At 37.2% G+C, this 20540-nt stretch overlaps 1 protein-coding gene across 2 annotated transcripts in view; it reads right to left on the reverse strand.

The window, feature by feature from the left end:
- Window positions 1–20540, reverse strand: part of EPSTI1 (epithelial stromal interaction 1) — a 108658-nt gene that overhangs the window by 2353 nt on the left and 85765 nt on the right. For both annotated transcript variants that reach the window (XM_014448802.2, XM_014448804.2), the window contains 2 exons: window positions 10077–10150; window positions 5383–5482 (listed from right to left, as the gene is read on the reverse strand). In XM_014448802.2, coding sequence (XP_014304288.1) covers window positions 5383–5482; window positions 10077–10150 — 174 coding nt within the window. The remainder of the gene's footprint in view (window positions 1–5382; window positions 5483–10076; window positions 10151–20540) is intronic.

The following is a 20540-nucleotide window of genomic DNA, read 5'->3' on the forward strand; positions in this document are numbered from 1 at the left end:
ATAATTTTTATTGATTTTAGAGAGGAAGGGAAAGGGATAGAGAGAGAGAAACATCAATGATGAGAGAGAATACTGATAGGCTGCCTCCTGCATGTCCACCGGGGATCGAGCCTGCAACCCAGGCATGTGCCCTTGGCCAGAATCGAACCTGGAACCCTCCAGTCCGCAGGCCAATGCTCTATCCACTGAGCCAAACTGGCTAGGGCTCCATGGAATTATTTCAAGTGAAAGAAAGCCAATCCCCAAATTTACATACTATATGATTCCATTTATATTAATATTTTTGAAATGATAAATTTTAGAAATGAAGACAGTCTTGTAGTTCCCAGTAGTTGTGTATGGGTACTCATTCTAAAAAAGGAGATAAGTGTGGTTATAAAATGCTAATATTGAGAAAGACTATTGTGTTGATAGAATTGTTTAGAATCTTCCCTACTCTGGTGGATACAGGGACCTACATATGTGATAGAACTAAGTACACACACACAGAGAGACACACACAACAAAGTAAAACTGGGAAAATCTAAATAAGATCAATGGATATTATCAGTGTCAATATTCTGTATCATCTGTGATTTATAAACTTTTTTCAATCCTTAGTATGATATAAAAATATTATTGATATACTTTATTATAGATTTTTGGTGACTTCTGGGTTAAAAATTTTTTTTTTCATTCCTAGTTTTCTTGAAGTTTTTACCCAATAAGTATTGAAATTTATCAAATGCTTTCTCAGTAACTATTGATGTGATTGATTATATGGTGTTTTTTCTAATTTATGAGGTGAATTTTTGTTGTTTATTTTTATATTGTTTAGTTGTTTATTTATGATAAGCTAAGTTTGCATTTTTTAATAAATTCAATTTGATAAGGGCATATTATCCCTTTTAAAAACTTCACTATTGAATCCATCGAAATTTTGTGATTTTTTTAAATCCATGTTTATAAGTGAGACTGTTCTATCATTTTTTTCTGTATAGTCTTTGCCAGAATTTGATTGAAAGTTACATTTACCTGCTTAATCGTTTGGGGGAATATTTCCTCCTTTTCATTTATCTGAAAAATCTTTTCAGACATTTGAAATCATCTGTTCCTAGAAAATTTAGTAGAACTGCTATAATATGTCTATTTTATGGGAAGACAGTAATAAATTAACCTACATAGTGTTTGCATCATTTTGAATTTGCACCAACAATGTGTGAGAGAACAGAATATATTGTCAATCTTTCATTTGGGGAGGGGGGGAGTTGCCAAATAATAGATGAGAAATAGTATTATGGTTTAGTTCTTAATTTGTTTTCCCTTTATTATGATAAGTTCACTGAGTGCTTTAATTTCAAAGACTATGTTTTTTCTTCCTAAAAGTTGTTTTGTTCTTTTTTCAAATCTGCTTGGTTGGCATTGTCTCATGTTTTGGCTCATTGTCTTAAATCCAACATTTATTTCATCAAATGTTTAATACATAGCTTTTTAAAATGCAATTTAGTATATCACATCATTTAGTTCGAAATCTTTGTTGTTTTATTGACCCTCAATCACAGCCACCTGTTTCCTTGCGCATGTGGTAAGTTCTAGTCACTGTTTTATGTTTGGAATACAACCAAAGGGCCCTGCTCTGATGGCATATGGAACATAAATTACCACAGGGAGAGAGTAAAAGTAAATATCCAACAAAACATATAAATTAATGATGTTGGAAAATTATGTTAGAAATTTCAGAATGTTATGGGGAAAAAGGTGTAAAGGCACAGGTGGCAGCACTAAATAAATGAATAAAGAATCCTCACTGAGGTGGAATTCAAGAAAATACTTGAAGGAGAACAATTACTATGGATACTTTGGAGAAGAGTGGAGCGGTAACAGCCAGTGTGAAGGCCATAGGTGAGAGCACCAGGTCCTCAACTTTTCAAAGAACAGCAAGAAGGAAGCCTGCCTAGGAAGAATGAGGAAAGGCAGCGTAGGAGAGCCACAGAGGGTAAAGTGGAGTCTAGATCATGTAGCACCTGGTAGGTTCCTGTAAGGACTTTGGCTTTTATTCCAAGATGTTTGGAGAGTCTTGGGAGCCATTGGAGAGCTTTAAGCAGAAGAGTGACGGGATCTGATCTGTTTCAAAGGGGTCATTCTCATATAGAGAACAGACTCTAGATGGTGAAATGTGGAAGCAATGAAACCACCGAGAGACTATTTCAAGAATCTAGATGAGCATGGATAGAGGTTGGAAGCAGGATGATAGTGGTGAAAGTGGTGAGAAGCTGTTGGGTTGGATATACAGTGGGGCCTTGACTTACGAGTTTAATTCGTTCCGAGACCAAGCTCGTTAAGGAGCTCGTTAACTCAAATTACTCTATCAACTCAATGCAAAAAATCGGCTGAGAGACAGCTGGTATCTCAAAAAACTCGGTAGTCGGGACACTTGTAAGTCAAGGCCCCACTGTATTTTGAAGGAAGATGAAAGAATATTTCCTGCTGTATCATCTGTAGGGGGGATATGAGAAATGGGCTGCACCATTATGCAAACAGAAAAAGTGCCGATATAGCATTAAGGTAAAGGGATTAAATGTTAAGTGTTAGATATGTTAAGGTTGAAATATATATTAGATATGCAAGTAGAGATGTTGGGTAGATAAATGGATATACAAGACTAGAGTTTGAAGGAAGAGGTGTAGGCTGGAAATTAAAATTTGGGAGTAATAAGCATGTAGTATATGTAATATTATGAAAATAAATGAGGCCACCAAGATATTAAATAAACATAAAGTTCAGAAGGTGGTCCACAGTAGATCCCTGAGGCACTCCAATGTTGAGAGGACAAAAAGATGCAAGAATTCAGCAAAGGAGAATGAAATATTTGGCTGATGAAATAGGTAGGAACCCAGGAGAGCACAGGGTCCCAGAAGCCAAGTAAAGAAAGTTTCAAAAAGGAGGAAGTGATTCACCATGACAAATGATGCTGACAGGTCAAAAAATAAAGTTTGAGAAATAAACATTGAATTTTGCAATGTGGACATTGTTAATGACCATGACAAGAGCATTTTTGTTGGACTGGTAAAGTCTAAAACCTGATTAGAGTGGGTATAAGAGAAGTGGGAGGAGAGAAATTAGAGACAGCAATAATAGACACCTCTTAAAGTTTTGCTTTAAAGGGGAACAAAGAAATATCAAGAGGAAAGGTGATAACAATATAATTTATTAATGTTTTATGCTGATGGAAATTTTTTGGTTGAGATGGAACACCTGATGACTGTCCCCCAGACAGTGGAGAAGACAGAAACTGGTCCAAAGGAAGGGCAGGCATCCAGGTGGTGATAGATGTGGAGTTAGAGCTGGGCGCCTGAGGAAGTTCTCACCTTTCTGTCACATTTCTTTCAGATGTGGGAAGAGCCAATAACCATTTTGGACTTGGATATGCCTGCCCCACTAAAAAAACATCCATGTGCCCCAACCGGGACTGGGGAACAAACCTGTAACCCAGGTACGTGCCCTTGACTGGAATCAAACGCACAACCCTTCCTTGTGGGTCGGCACTCCACCACTGAGCAACACCGACCAGGGTGTGTTCCTAGCTTTTTAATCAGTGAGGAACTTAAGCAAAGGTTCATAGCTCACTTACAGAAGGCCTACCAATAGTCATTGGTCAGCCCAATGCTTATTCTCTTAGCAGCAGCCCATGCAGTATTAATTTACTTTCCCATCATCTTCCCCTCAATCTCAGCTATTTTTCTAGGTTCTTTCTAAATTTGGGGAATGGTTGAGCAGAGGAGAAAATCTGCAGCAAGTTTCTAAGTCCTATCCAAAATCTGAGTTTCAATCACGTTTCATAACATAAATTCCATGAACGTGGATAATGTCTTAAACTCACTGTGCCCCATTTTCCACATGATTCCTACTCACATATTTGTAGAAGTCAATAATTTGTAAATTGCAACACATGATGCAAAAACAGTGTGTTTAGATTATTTTCTCTCTTCCATATTACCTCTTTTCTGAATGCTACAGTGATACACATGAGCATACATTATGGGTAAATAGATACATCCACTATGCATTCTCTGCAAATTTGCCTGATTTCAGTTCTCTTCACTATATATACGTTTGTGAAATCTATCAATTTTAACTACTAGATGCTTTTTAAGAAAACATGTGTGTAACATTCCTAACAGCTTATCTTTTCAAAATGATCTTTTGTCCATCAGGTATTCATTAAAGAGGGATCTTCTCTAGAGTTTCCAAGTCAGCAAGTGTGCTAGGCTGCATATCTGGCGCTTGGGCCAGACGGGGCACTCTGTGCTTTCTGTTCCTAAAACACATAGATAGGAATGTGCTGACATCAGGCCAGGCCTTGAGATATGGTCTCATCGCCCCTTCCCAGCATGCTGTGCTCTCTGTTCCTAGAACACATAGATAGGAAGGTAGTCACTGTAATGATGCTGTACTGTGTCGGGAACTAAGGTTTTGTAACTTTGTGGTTTTTGCAAATAAAAACGCTGTAACTCCTGCAGTTAGCGCTGCAGTTCAGCCTCTGCTTCGGCAGGGTGCTGTTAACTGTAGTCGCTGGCCAGCTTAATAAAGGCTCCTAAATTTTGATCTGAGTCCTGGTGGTTGTCTCCGCGGGTCACCCCATTACAGCAAGCACTTGATTATTTTGCTGTATTTTACCAGTTTAAAGATTTCTATCTGTTCCTTTAAAAAAAAAAGATAGATATGTACCTGGGCTTCGATTAAATTGTACTTGTAAAGCCTAGTGTAGTTAGTTTTGGTTCTATACACATTGTAAACCCCATAAACATATGTAGTCCAGCATTCCAAAGTCCTGGTGCTGGTTCAATAATATATGGTGCACACAAAACACATTAAATACGTATTACAAGTGGCAAGGTTTTCTTCACAGAAATATATAAGGACATTTCATTTTCAAAAAGTGCCTTTTGCTGTAGGGTTTTTTAAAACATCATTTTACAGTGAAAAAATAAACTTTAGTTTCTTTGATATGCTAGTTTCACTGAAAAAACTTATTACTGGAGAATGCTTACTATTTGTATAACCATATTTCAGTTAAAATCTTCCTGAGACAAAAAGTTCATTTGTTTGTGTTGTGGGTCTGGGCCAGGGGTGATAAAAAGCCTGAAGTCCAGGCAATCAGGGTGAGAACAAGGCAGGTGTCATTTTTTATTGTAATTGGCCAGAGCTGAAGTCAGGACTTTCTCCCTCTCTCGGAGGCTATTGTGGAATTTACAGCAATCACCCTGGCTGACTGCCCATCACACAGCTGAACAGTGCACAAAAAAATATCTGGGGAGAAGGCCACAGCATATTTTTTAAATTCTCATTGTTTTTATCCTTCAAATTTGAAAGATATTTTTAAAGAGAAAACGAAAAACTCACCCAGCTGTTACCACCATTCATATTCCAATAGCCTCCAAAGTGCTCCAGGCCACCTGGTTGACTTCTGCCTTGGAGTCGGTCCAGAAAAGCATTATTTACCCTTTAAAACAATGAAAAATGTGTGTAAGTAAAAAGCCTGCTGCAGGGTTGAGCGATTTTTGAGAGCCTATTGTGCTGTATGACTGCCTATGGGGATTGCTTCCTCCCTTCAGCTTAGAAGAAATCTACAGAAACTTCTTTTCACATTAACCACATGCCATGCTGTTAACAGCCCTTTGCTGGACCTGGTGCCAGTTGTGGCTCAGGCCAGAGGGACACAGTTCTTAATTTCAGTTCCACTGGTCCATCTTCTACCAGTTCATCAAGATCTTTCTTGGCCCCAGAGACTGAGGAAAGATAGAACTCACAACAACTAAAACATGAAGAGAAATCAAAAATAGCTCTGCGACACTATTGTTGTAAGACAAACATCCCTCCCATATGCCCTTACCCCATTGTCAGTCTTGCTAACATAAATCCCACAAGTGAAAAATAGAAGAAAAATGGGACAAGTGTATGGGAAAGGGGGAACCTGAACTTTCAAGAGGGAATGGGTACATCTTTAGCTGATATTCAGACATACTTGCAGCAACCAATTCCAGAAATTAAATTTAACACATAGGAGGCAAAATCATAAAGAAAGGCAAGTGGTCTCCATAAAGGTCAGAATATAAGTTAACTGTAGGGTAATAGTTATATTCTATTTCTGGAGCTGGTTACCTGGTTGTTCACTTTATAAATAATCATTCTAAATATTTGTTTCATGGACTTGGATATTCCTGCTCTACTAAAAAATTTAATTAACAAAATTTTTAATTAGAAAAAAAGTAAATTAAAGACAACATCCTGTTCTGAGTTGCCTTGGTATGGATGAGTTGAATCAGGGAGGTGATGGCTGGAGAAACATTGTGACAGGTACCCTTGTCAGCAAATTACTGAGGAATAGTGTCATTAAGACTATAAGCTTCTTGTTAGCAACACAATGCCTGGTGCACAGCAGCTACTCAATACACATTTGTGGGAGGAAAGGCAGATTGGCCCATCACATTAACCTCCTTTTCCATCATGAAGATTAGGAGAATGTGGACATGGTGGTGGCTGTAAGTCCATGACTGTGGGAGGTTTGGAAACTTTGAAGATGATGACTGCTGGGTGGCAAAGTCAGAGGCTGGGCTTTTGGGGTAGGTGGGGGAGGGTTACTTGTCTAAGCTTGCTTAGGGCTAACTAGCTAAAATGCCAACTGCATGTTGACCCAGTTGGATCTCTGGATTATTAGGTTGCTTTTTTCTCAACAACTTCAAGTCCCACCAAGCACTAGTTACATCTTAGTTATTAGAAAAGTTTTTTCCTTTCACCATAATATCTACCCAAGTGACATATTCTGGAAAGCCTGGCTCACTGCAGAGTTCAAGTTTAAATCACCTTTACAGGACTTCTCAGCACGCAGATCGAACAGTATCTTACTGAGCTGGGGATGCGCATATTAAGAAAATGAAAGCTTCCCCTGCTCCCCTTTAAACAACACAACCAATGGTATTCTGGCCTGCTCGGGAACCTAGGATTGTTTTTATTCAGTCTTTTTGCCAGTAAGAAAGATGGGCTATCCCTCAACATCCCCATCCCACCCCATATCCAAACCACTATAAGTACTGTTGGCTCTACCCACTAAACACATCCGGAATTCACCCATTTCTTCCATGACCACCATTCTAGTCCAAACCACTATCCTCTCTCATCCTGCTTCTGCGTCTGCTCCTGCCCTCTGTGATCCATTCTCCATATAACCAGCTTACTAAATCATAAAAGGGATCATGCCTTCCTTTTGCTTAAAACCCTCCCGAGACTTTCCATTAGTCTTAGAATAAAATCACTGGCTTACAAAATCTTGTATCTTCTGGCTCCTGCCTATGTTTTCTACCCTATTTTATATTATTCTCTTCCAGTGATTGGGGACTCAAAAAGTCCAAGCTCATCCCTTTAGGACCTTTGCATTTGCTCCTATGCCTGAATATGGGGCATCCATATGTTTTGTCTCCACATGACTAGCTCTTGTCCTGTGATGTCACCTCTCTTTTGAGGAATTATCACCTCCAATCTCTCCAACATCACACTATGGTGTGGTCCTCAGGGTATGCATCATTGTGTAAAGTAATCTTACTGTTAAATTGTTGACTTCTATTTCTTTCCTCCAGATTGTAATTTCCAAGCAGTCAGGGACCTCTGCCTTGCTTAGTCTATTCCCAGTGCTGAGAACAAAGCTTTCACATGCTCTAATATGTAAAAGGTAAATGAATAATTTATCGAGGTGCATGGTCCTCATCTATGCCTGCTTCTGTGGCTGCAGATGCATCATGAAACTACCAATGGTGGTGAAGGCAGGCTGCAAAACTACTCACTGTCCACTGCGCTCAATTCGCTCAAGCACTGTGTAGACTGATGGCTTGTCATCCATGCAAAGTAATGCAATTGAGCACCTGTTACTAGGACAGCAGAGGCGGTCAACCAGAGATCATGGGTGGTAAAGATATTATTTTTCTCAATTTCTATTGAGAATTCAAATAGGAAAAAAAAGTACCAATATATATTTTTATTTACTAATGTTAGAAAGTGCATACATTTTATTGCTCTCAAACTCATGCTCTAGATTTTCTTCTCAGGGTTAATTTTGATAAAAAAAAATGTTATTCAAGGATGGTTCAAGTTTCAATAAATCAATTCAGTTCATTCCAGTTTTCAGCTTACAGTCCAGTTCCTTTCAAGTCCTTGACCTCCATGGTCTCCGTCTTTTCTCTCTGGAATTTAAACTTCCCTCTCTTGCTCAAAAAGTTACACTGAATCAGATGCAGGTAGGTGCACTCAAGCTCAATCGTGACAGGATTCATTGAAAGCCTGTGAGAAATCCCACAAGCTTTCTATTATAAAAGTCAGGCCTGAGTTTTGGCTTTGTGAACTTCTAAACAGTAGAAAGCACATTGTCTTTTTTACTCTAATAGAATGAATGCCCATGGAGAAAAGCTAACATGTCCCTTCCACACAGACCATGCAGCTTGTGTTGCTGTCCGCAGCAGGAATGGGCACAGCTATTTTATTCATAAAGACATTACTGAGTGAGTATTTTCATATGATAACATGTAAAAGCTCACTGTAAACTCTAAAAGACAAAATTAATATCAACTATTTTCAAAAACTGATTCAGAATATTAAAAATATGGCTGAAGACTTGATCAGTTATTTCAAAACTGATTATTAAGTTTATTATTCAGAGATATTTTTTCATGGATTAAATTTGGATCCACACTTAACTAGAATCAACTGAAAGAGAAAATAAAGTGTAGAAAATGAATACCCTCCAATATTTAAGTAGTCAGCGGTATGGAACTAAACCTAAAGAATGAGGATCCATGTACCTATAACAAAAAAAAAAGTAATCCTTTCCACCTCTAGTCAAATAACTTGTATTTTTATTGCATGCCTATTAAAGACTAATTTATTAGCAACGGCATTTATTAATGTGACATACTGCTATCTTTAAGATGCTTAAAGTTTTACAACCCAATTAATCCTCAAAAATCCAAAAAAATAACTGGTTATACTAACAACTGGTGTTATATAATATCAGGTTTTTAAATAGAAAGACATTTAAAGAGAAAATGAGATAAACCTATAAAAGACTAAATTAATTTGTGACCTATTTTATAAAAATAGGTAGCAGTAATGGTGTCCCCTTACCCAACAAAATAGCCTAACCAGTGTATCAGAGTTTTGATGTCTTATTATAAGCAGAGGAGAATGCATGGATTCACATTTGACATTTTAAAATTATTTTGACTGTACGATGGAAGCAGCATAATCCAGTCAAAAGGATAGGCGCACCATCCACAGTTAGTGGCTACAGTATTGAGAGCTTCTATTAACGCCTTTTAAAGCCTCATTTACAGAATGAAACTGCCACAGTTAAAAATACACCTTAGTGGTAGGGGGAATTTAAACATGTGAAAGAAGCCACTAAGTTTCAAATGAAGAATTTGCTTCTTTAAATCAGAGCCTTTGCATTAAATTATTCTCCTAAGACACACAAGCTCACTGCAATAAACTCCAATAACCCAAGTGCCCCTCAGGAAAATCCTAACACAATAATGACAGATATGGTGGTTATTAACACTGTCCCAACACCAACATCATATTTTACTGGGTACTGAATAGAGAATACCTACACTATTAAAAAGTCCTTACTGGTCCTATTTTAAATTTTTTCCTAATATGTTAGTCAATATAAAACAACTTTATGGCAGTTTTTGTCCAAGTTTTTGTATTCAAGGATGGGTATTTCACCATCAATACTACAAATGGCCATGCATCATCTCAAAAAATAAAGATACTTTCTTCCATGGCAAGCAAATGAAATATAATCTAAATAAACATATAGCTTGAGAGCACAATTCAGCTTTCTAGTGTAAATGTATGCCACCTATCCAGAAAAAAATGGGTATTGTATGTGTACGTACACAAATGTGTAGCAGCTGTCATCCTCGCGTAAAAGATAATATGCATTTCAAAACTGCATTCAGTATTACTATAGTGTTTGCCTAAAACATTGCAAGCAATTTATTGGTAATGTTTTTAACCAAAGATGCTATGCTATGAGCCATTTATACCTCCTGTGCTCATCCTGCTGGGTTCTGATTCTTTCTTCCTCCTGTTGTTGTCGCTTAAATTCCAGTAATTCACTCTAGGAACAAGAAAAGTTTTAAAATATGGTTTTCAATTCACTTGGTTACACAGAAGACAGCCAAATCAATTACATGTTTAACCTTAGCAGATGCAATATTTTATTTTTGAAACTTTTATTTAAGTACCATTTCCATGTGAAAGTATTTTCTTATATGACTAGGTAGCAAAAAATAATTATGCTTTAATCAAACAATAGCTCTCCAAGTGTAAAATAGTGAGATTAAAAAGCCAAATGTGCATGTTCGAGATATTAGATAAAGATATTACAACACACACAGAGGGAATCACAATGTGAGTCAAACTTACCTGTGTCTTACCAAGTAAAAGAAATCAAATTTGTTCCTTAAATAATGCCACACAATACTATTTATTGGTCATTTCTCTAGCATCTCTTTCCCAAAAAATCCAAAGGAACTTACATATAAATATTGGGTTCAATTCTATAGTGCAATTCCATTAGTAAAATGTTTTCCATCCTAGAGAATAATCATTCAACCTATCATTGACAAGTTACTTCTAATATTAGCAGAACTTTGAACTTTCTGCAGGAGATACTGTGCTTTGAAAAGGAGATCACCTTACTACAACTTAATCTCTAGCTTCTGACATTCTGATTATCCTTTTGAAAGAGGTAACAACTTCCAAACTCAGTTACTATGTTTACAGTATTAATCCGAAGAACTAGGTGCCAGGGTTTCTCTAATACTCAACTACCTACCTCGAGGTAGACTGAGTTTTAACCTCATTTCAAAGAAAAAGGCAAAGGGAAGGGTTATAAGCTCCTGTCCTATGTTAGTGCCTGAGCCAGAGAGATTGTCTGGTATAGAAAATACTGCCATGTTTTGATAAACATATACCAACACGTATATTTTAACCTCCAAAATTCCTTGATGAAAAGTATAAAATAAATTCAAAGTCCAAATTTACATTTTTTAAAACTTTATTCAAAGATCTTCCAACATTCTATAGCTCCCAAAATAAAAAACTGGTTTCTTATATATGGTGATATTACAAATACATTACTCATCAATCCTTAAAGTAGGTTATTTAATTCTAATTCCAATATGTCACCAACAATAAGGGAAAAATAGAGAGTTTTCTAAATAATTGAATGATATTCATTCAACCATTCCACACACATTCACTAAATACCAAATGCCAACTCTTGTCCTAGGGAGACTCACTTTTTCACAGTAGCTTAAAGACTCTTTCATCTTAATTTCTGTCACTATCATATATGTACATAGTTTTAAAAGTCTGCCAGGTTACAGTACTACTACAGTTCTCCCTCTGGTCCCCACAATCACTTCAGTACTGTGGATGGTTTCATGTTCAATTATCTCTTTAATTGCATGCATATTCTTCTATCTCTTATTTTTCAATTGTATTATCTTTTGACTTCCTACTATGGAGGAAGATTTATAGCTCTATTACTACCTCCATCCTAACCCCAACTTTCCCTCCCAGTACACCACCATACTCCTTCCTTACCCTTACAACTCTCTCTCTCTATATTTTTTTTAACTTTCAATGTGGTGGGGAGGAGCTCCTCTTTTAGACTTCCAATTCACCCTCCTCTTTTCAATGCCAGCCATCAGAGGTACCAGGTGCCTATAATTCCTGACTTGCCTTGGGATTACTTCTTGCAAATGAGTTCTGACTTTTCCTTCTCTACTTTTCAGCTTCCAAAATTGCTGATATCTTTTCTTTATGGCAGTCTCCTGAACTGCTTGTTCTTATTGGCTTATGCCTTCCTTTCTTATCCTCACCAGAGGATGTTTATTGATTTGAGGTAGGAGGTGAGAGAGGGAAATATCAATGTGAGAGAAAAACATCTATCGGTTGTACACACCCCACCAGAGATCGAACCAGCAACCTAGGTATGTGCCCTGACCGGGAATTAAGCCCACAACCTTTTCCCTGTACTGGAAGATGTGTCAATCAACCCAGCCACGTGAGGCTCAGTGGCTCAGTTACTATTTTAGATAGAGGCTCAAGAAAGGTCTAAGGAGGTGGCTAAAGACCCCATATGAACCAATAAGAGCCAAAGGATAGGAAGAAGCAGTTCACAGCCCTGGATGGAGTGGCTCAATTGATGGTACAAGCCACCAGAAGGTCACAGGTTCAATTCCTGGTCAGGACACATACCTAGGTTTCAGGTTGTTCCTTGGTTGGAGGTGTGTTCCAGAAGCAAACCATCTCTCTCTCTCTCTCTTCCTCCCTCCCTCTATCTCTCTCCCCTTTCCTCCAACTAAAATCAAATTTAAAAAAAATTTAAAGAAGCAGTTCAGCTTGGCCAGTATGTCTCAGTGGTTGATCATTGACCTATGAACCAGCAGGTTAGTGCACATGTCCCAGTTGCTGGCTCAATCCCCAGGAGGAGACATGTAGAAGGCAGCTAATCAATGATTCTTACCACTGATGTTTCTATCTCTCTCTCCCTCTCCCTTCCTCTTTGATAATCAGGTACATTCAAGCACTTTGGGGGAGTATCTAAGGTAGTAAAAACTAATTTAGTTTTTGGAGGACAATATAGCAATAACATCAACATGTAAAATGTACACATCCTTTGAAGAAGTGTTCAAAGATGTCTGTATAAAGACCATCACAGTTGTACTATTAAAATAGTAAAAATTCAAGTACAAGTCATAATACCCATTAATAAGGAACTGGTGCAATAACTTAGACCATCCACACACTGGGATACTATGCATCGGTTATAAAAATAAGGTAGATGGGGAGAGAGGAGGCAGCAATAGAGACATATAAATAATATACAATATATTAAATGATAACAGATAGATTCAGAGCAGCTTTCTTGGGATCGTTTTATGAAAACAGAAAAGATACACATAAATCCATTTCAAGTTTAATGTTGGTGTGCATATTTAAAACATTTTTACGGGAAAACACACCTAACATATTAACTGGAATTACCACTGGGGAGAGAAACATGGAGGGTAGATGGGCAGGGTAGGAAGTTTAAACATCATATATCATTTTATCTCTTGAAACCACATGAATATAGTAGTTCCTCATACCATCAACAGAGGTTTATCTGTGTGGGACACCATTTCTGTTTCTTTATGCTTTCCTCTGTTTAAAAATCCTAACAAGGATTGTTTTTAATACTTAAAGATGTAAAAGAGCAAAGCACTGCATTATGATGCTAAGAACTGTCAGGGAGGAAAAAAGAGGACGGGAGGGAGACGCATGCAGTAGTACCCTCTGACAGAGGCCAAGGGCGGGTGCGAGGAAAACACCCAGGGCAGGAGAGAAATGCGGATGGGGAGCTGATGCGTCCTCGTCATGCAAGAACACCCAGACGGCAGGAGGAGAAGCTGTGGATCTGCTGCACTCGGGACTATTAATCTACAACTAGCAAAGCACATTTACTAGGGACAGGGTGGCTTTCGTTTGGTACCATGAAGGATAATTTCAACTAATGGATTTGTTCTGCTGAATTGCCTCTACAGATGCATTCGCATGCCTTATGAGCATATTCTCATACAGAACTGCACTACCTGGTTGGACAGATACAAAATAAGCTGTTTCTGTTCCAAGGACTGAGCTTTGGACAAAGGACTGAGCTTTGGACATTAAGAAAATCAAAATGCTCTGAGCAGGAGGGACAGGACACACAGCATCCCCATTCTACACACACTTGATAAGCACCAGTCATTTTCAGACACCTAGGTTCATGCTAAAGGTACAGATGCAAATACACACAACTCCACCCTGAAGGAAATCACAGTTTAGTGAGGGAGACGGACCCAGAAACAACCATGATACAAGACAGAAAGAAATGCATTGCTGAACACAATTTCAAGCAGTGTGACATAGGAATATGAAGGAAGGCAAACAAGAGAAATAAGGAGCAAATGTTTTTGGGTGTTGTTTGATATTTTAAGTGTGCCCCTGAAGACTTCCAGAAGAAAGGAAGTCTTCTCACTGCTCTACACAACTCCCTACCTTCAGAAAGGGTGCCACTCAAAGAGAGCACTTAATTTGATAAACAGAATATCATCCTGGAGATGCCAAACACAGACCTTCCTGTAAACATTGGCCAGTAGTACGTGGTAAATGAGGACAACACTGCAACTGCTGCTGCCGCCTGTGTGTGGCCCACGAGGGCTGCCCTCGCCAGAGGAAAGGCGGCTGTGCAGGGGAGCTGCAGGTGGGTACCAAGAGTCAGTGCTGGGGCCCCAGCTGACAGCAGGAAGCAAAGGGGTCACCATTTCCTGCTAGAAGTTATAGAAATCACTTCTGTGTTCCCATTTACCCAAAGGTTAAATATACAACAGTCAGGTGTGTGCAGAGCTGGACAGTTGAGAAACCAGATGAGGCTAGAGTGAAAGGCATGCTCCACAGCAAGGCTGTGGTGCAATAATTGAAGACCAGGATAGGGTCATTTTACAATTATGTCTGAATCCCAGCGAGGCGTGTTCTGATACGGTTCAGCTTGATGCTTTATGTAAGCATTAAAGTGTCATCACCCGGGAAGGACACACTTCTCCCAGGAGAGGATGTCCTCTCAACTCAACAAGGGGAAAAGGACAGTGGAGACAGGGAGTTAAAGAACTCCTCCTTTGAATGTTTTGTTGTTGTTTTTTTAATAGAGGAGAGTTTTGAGGGGAGAGGAGACAGTTTAGAGAAGTCTAGGTTCTGCTGTTCCCCACAGTAATGCCTTCACCCAGAAGGACAAAGGTGTCCTTGGCTATGAGAAAAATTAGAAACTACCCCCCAAATTGAGAAGATCTACCAAATCAAAGAAAATAAATACTAATGGGTAAAGTAGGGGAGTCAAAATTAGCATCTATAATATACTAGAGGCCCAGTACACAACATTCATGCCCTGGGGGAGAGGGGTCCCCAGCCGGGCCTGCGCCCTCTCATTGTCCAGGACACCTCGGGGGATGTCCTCCTGCCAGCTTAGGCCCACTTCCCCAGGGGGTGGGAGAGGCTGGCTTCTGTCTGAGTGGTGCTCCCCGTGTGGAAACACACTGACCACTAGGGGGCAGCTCCTGTGTTGAGAGCCTGCCCTCTGGTGATTAGTGTGCATCATAGCAACCGGTCATTCTGCTGTTTGGTCAATTTGCATATTAGCCTTTTATTATATAGGATACTTCCCTCCTGTTATTGTTAGTTCTGTCATCTATAATAATAAAAGCATAGCCCTAACTGATTTGGCTCAGTGGATAGAGCGTCGGCCTGCAGACTGAGGGGTCCCGGGTTCGATTCTGGTCAAGGGCATGTACCTTAGTTGTGGGCACATCCCCAGTGGGGAGTGTGCAGGAGGCAGCTGATCGATGTTTCTCTCTCATCGATGTTTCTAACTCTCTATCCTCTCCCTTCCTCTCTGTAAAAAAATCAATAAAATATATATTTAAAAAATAATAATAATAAAAGCATAAAATGCTAATTAGGCCAGATGGCCAAACAACCTTCTGGATGACAATCCAGATGACCTTCTGGATGAAGCCGGGCTGCAAGGGCTGAGGCAAGCCGCTACAGCTGCGAGGGCCGAGCCCTTTGCATGTATTTCGTGCATCGGGCCTCTAGTTACAATATAAAGGGAAGTAGAGTTCCAGCTTCAACAATCATTGAATCACACAGCTCTATATATAGCACCCAGAAATATCTCCTATTAACTTTCTTATTTAAAGAAAATTTTTTTCTTATAAAAAGCATTCATCATGGAAAATGTATAAAGTATAAGAACTATAAAAGAAAACAGTAATCACTCATTAAAAACTCTCTACCCAGAGATAAGCTCTTTAACATGTCATCAAATGTCCTTTATGTCTTAATTTATACACATAGATTATACTTTACCATCACTTCAGGTCATATCTACAGAGCTACCATGTGCTAGGCATTAGTAGAAATTCTACACATACTTTCTCTCATATAACCCTAGAAGTGATGTCATGAGGTAATAACATCACTATCAGACATACAAATGAAGCTTAGAGATGAAGTAATTTATACCAGTTCAGTAAGAAGAGGTAGATTTCCAAACTCCCTCAGAAATTTTATTTTATTTTTTCATTTTAATATAGGTGAGCATATTCCCATGTCACTAAAACACGGCATTAATTGCTGCACAATATTCTACATGTCATCTTTAAATCCTCTATTGCTGACCAAATGGTTTCAAACTTTCCATTTACTATCATTTTAAAAAATAAACCACCTTGTACATGCATCTTATGTGATGCCTCATTATTTCCTCAGAATAAACATACATCTTTAAGATCTAACACTTTTAGGAAATGCTTCAGAATTTGATGTTGCAAAAGCCCTTCAGTTCACCTCGCACCAGAAGCAGTACAGGGAAGTGTGAAATACTTTAATAGCTAATCATGTCAGGTCTGTTCGCCCCAGCAAACACACAAATTATTATCCATATTTTTCAAAAGCCTCTTGTTTATAATCTCATGATTATTCTCCCAGTTGAAATGTAGAAAGATTTTTTTCAAATTGCCTCAAATTCCATTGAAATTTTTATTGGATTTGCATTAAACTCACAAGTTAATTTGGATAGAACTGCAGTAATTACAATATTGAATTTTACCACTCCGGTGCATCATCCATCTCTACTTTATTCAAATTGACAGTCATGGATTGCAGGAAACTTCAGGGGTTTTGTTTTCTTTTGTTTTAGGCAAATTTTTACATAGTGGCTTTTTCATGAGATCTTTCTATCCCATTATATTGTCTAATTAATTTTGCTGATATGTGAGAAAGTTGTTGATTTTTGTATATATATTTTATAACCAACTCCTGCTTATTTAACTCCATTTGTTCTAATCACTTTTCAGTTGATTCTTTTGGATTGTGCAAGCAAATGGCTCTCATCCATAGATAACTATACTTAGTTCCAAAAACTAGAAAAGCTCCTTTTTAATTTTTATCTTATCAAGTTGGCTAAAACATTTCCTCAACTTTCTTCCATTTTATATTAAGAGATTTTTTTTTTAGCGGAAAGAGTTTTTTCATCAAATAATTTTGAGAGTTTGAATTTCCAGAGCAATCCTGGCTGTGCGGAGGGGCTGCAGTTAGTCTTGTGTTGTTCACTGTTCTAGTTTCACCACTGAGTCCACTGTTGGTTATTGGATTGGAAGACTATATGAATGCTAAGAAAAGTTTTTATTCCTAATTCACTAGTTTTTTTAAATTGATAGTACAGGTTAAAATTTATCAAAATCTTTTTTTACAATTAAAGAGGTAGTCAAATACTTTTTTTCTCTCATGATCTATCTTATTGCAATGATAAGATATAAAAAGTTATATAGTTAGTGATCTTTGCGTTCCTAGAATAAACCTTACTTTACTATGATAAATTAAGAGAAAAGTACCATTAATTAATTTTTTTATGTTATTCTCTATAAGTTTCTCCCTTTATCTGGTTGTGACATCATGGGGATGATAGCTAAATAATATTGATTCTAAATTATTTTGTCTTCTCCCTCCCCATAAAACAATTTGTAAAGCACAGGAAAAAAATCTGTTCCTTGTAAATTCCAATGAACTTGACTGTAAAATGACCTAAGTTTAGCTTGTTAGGGAAACGTAATTCTCAGAAAACTTTAGAAATTACTTGCATTTTCATTTGTTTTTATATATTTTAATTATTTGAGTTATTTTAGAGTTTTATATGTTCTTATAAAATAATTTACTTAATTCACATATTTAACTTGTTAGCATAGTATTATCTATAGTCATATAGAGTTAAATATATCTATGGTTTCAGTCCCTCATTTCTAATGTTGTGTATTTGCATTTTTATTAATCTCTTATTAATTAGAATTGCCAGTGACTTGCTCATTTTGTTGACCTTATCAAAAAACAAACTGTTGGATTTTTATAACAGCTGTTTCTTGAAGTTTTGTTATTAATTTCTGTTCTCATCTTAATTACTTCCTTCAGTAACTGTTTGTTGTTCCTGTTCTAAATTCTTGGACTGGATATTTAATCCATTTCTTTTTTTAGTACTGATTGGATTTAAAATTATGATCTTTCTGAATACAATGTCTCAGACTACAGCTTTGCACACATTCTTCATAAGGTGCCCTCACAATAATTTGTTATGAATTCTATAATATTTTTTATTTTTTGGCTTATTTATATTTTTCAAATGACTATATAAAATCAATAACCATGCAAAAACCAGTGAGTGGAATCAGCCTACCAGAAGTTTTTTTTTAAATCCCTGAAAGTTAGAAAGGAGACAGGACAAATTGTACCGAGAAACAAATATGTGGGATAAACTGCTGCTGAGTTAGCAGTGCTTCCAAATGAGCTCCAAATGATGTGGTTTTTGAGATGATCAGCTGGAGAACTTCATTGAAAGCAGCTTAGCAGTGGGCTCTCTTCACTCTACACTACACGTGAGATAGCACTGACATGGCCCACGAGGTGAGCAATTAATGGAGAAGGGATGTCTGTGCTCAGAGAAAGAGGACAATGTCCCAGGAACCTAGTGACTACAGGAAAACAAGAGGCTGCCACATCCAGAAGACAAGCTCTTGCATACCTCACTTAGCAGAACGCCCAAAGAACTATTAGACAATAACCAAGAATCACCAAACATTTAAGAAAACCACGAGAACATGATTATCACTCATATGTGGAATCTAACGAACAAAATAAATGGATGAACAAAATAGATCCAGAGACATACAACTATGGAACAGACTGACAAATTTCAGAGGGCATGGAGGGTGGGGAGAGATTAACTAGGAAACTTATATGCACATATTCATAGCCCATGGACACAGACAATAGGGTGGTGAATGCTTGGGAGGGGCAGGTGCGGAGTGGAGGGGGTCAATGGGAAAAAAACCCAAAGGGGATAATTGTAATAATTTCAACAATAAAGATAAATTAAAACAACAACAACAGCAAAAAAGAAAACCATGAGAGATAAAACTTAAAATGGAAATAGTAAATAGAAAATGTAATGTCTGTATAATTACTATGAATAAAGAAATCAGGATGAATATTGAACTCATAATGCAGAACATTGCTATGAAAAAGTAAATCAGCAATCATGGTAAATAAATTCAATACATGTGCTAAATAAGATGAATGAGAATATATGAAATTATTTAGTAAGCAGAATGATCTATCTACAGGCTTCTCCCAGAATGTAATGAAAAATCCAAGAAAACACTAAGTGTAAGAAAAACAATGAAGAGATATAGAAAACAGATCTACAGTTTCCAAAGTCTATTTGATACCTATCCCAGAAGTGGGGACCAGAGACAATATAGAGGAAGAAATCTAAAAAGAAAATAGAAATTTTCTGGAACTAGAAATATTTATTTTAAGATTAAGTAGGTCATACAAGATTAAAAACAAAAACACTGAAATTTATTATCATGAGGAAGTGAGGTGAGAGAAAATAGCAAAAGAAAATAAATGGAACAGAGAAAATTCAAGGAGTCAAGAAAATAAAAACCAAAATACATAGTTAAGAAGTAAATTATGTAGCAAGAATATGTGTAAATATACTGGTAGTCACAATAAATGAGACTTTATAAAATTTACCTATTAAGAGACTGTAAAATGAGGTAAAAAAAAATCAGCCATTTTTGTCACTTGAAATTTTATTTAAGCCAAGTGACACAGAGAGGTTAAAATTAAGTGATGGAAATAAAAACTGTCACATACATTCTAATAAAATAAGCTAGCAGAGAAAATCCTGGAGTCAGATAAAATAGAAAGACAAAAAGAAATCCAGCTGAAAATCTTTAAATGGGAAAAGTAGTATATTTCATATTCATGAAAATTCGTACTGAAAGGGCAGGCTTCCAATAAGTTTCATTGGTTGGAATTACTTCCCTTATCATGGCTGAACCTATCACAGTCAAGGAAACTGGAATTCCAATGGGATTGGATTCCTGGGACTTGGGTGGTGTCTGTCTTCTCTGAAACACAGGTCATGCTAACTAGGGTGGATACATGAAGAAAAAATTAGGATTTTAGGAGAAAGCTAGGCAACCTACAATATTTTATACACTACTCTAAAGTTATCACAAGACACAATTTATTTCTTTTGCAGAATTATTGCAAAGTGATTAAGTGCTATGAAATTAAAAGTGCAATGTTTTATTTCATCTCCTTTTAATTGTCTCTATCCTCCATTAAAAAGTAAACTTCAGAAGGGCAGGAACATCTTCTATTCTGGTTGTTTGTTTTTATTTTTTTTAATTAAATTTATTGGACTGACATTGGTTAATAAGATTATATAGGTTTTAAGTGCACATTTCTATGATATATGATCTATATATTGCATTATATGCCCACCACCCAAAGTCAAATCATCTTTTATTCCCATATACTTGACCTCCTTTACCCTTCACTAACTCCCAAACCCCTTT

The sequence above is a fragment of the Myotis lucifugus genome, unplaced genomic scaffold (genome assembly GCF_000147115.1).
Source record: "Myotis lucifugus unplaced genomic scaffold, Myoluc2.0 scaffold_7, whole genome shotgun sequence".
In the NCBI taxonomy this organism is placed as follows: Eukaryota; Metazoa; Chordata; class Mammalia; order Chiroptera; family Vespertilionidae; genus Myotis; species Myotis lucifugus.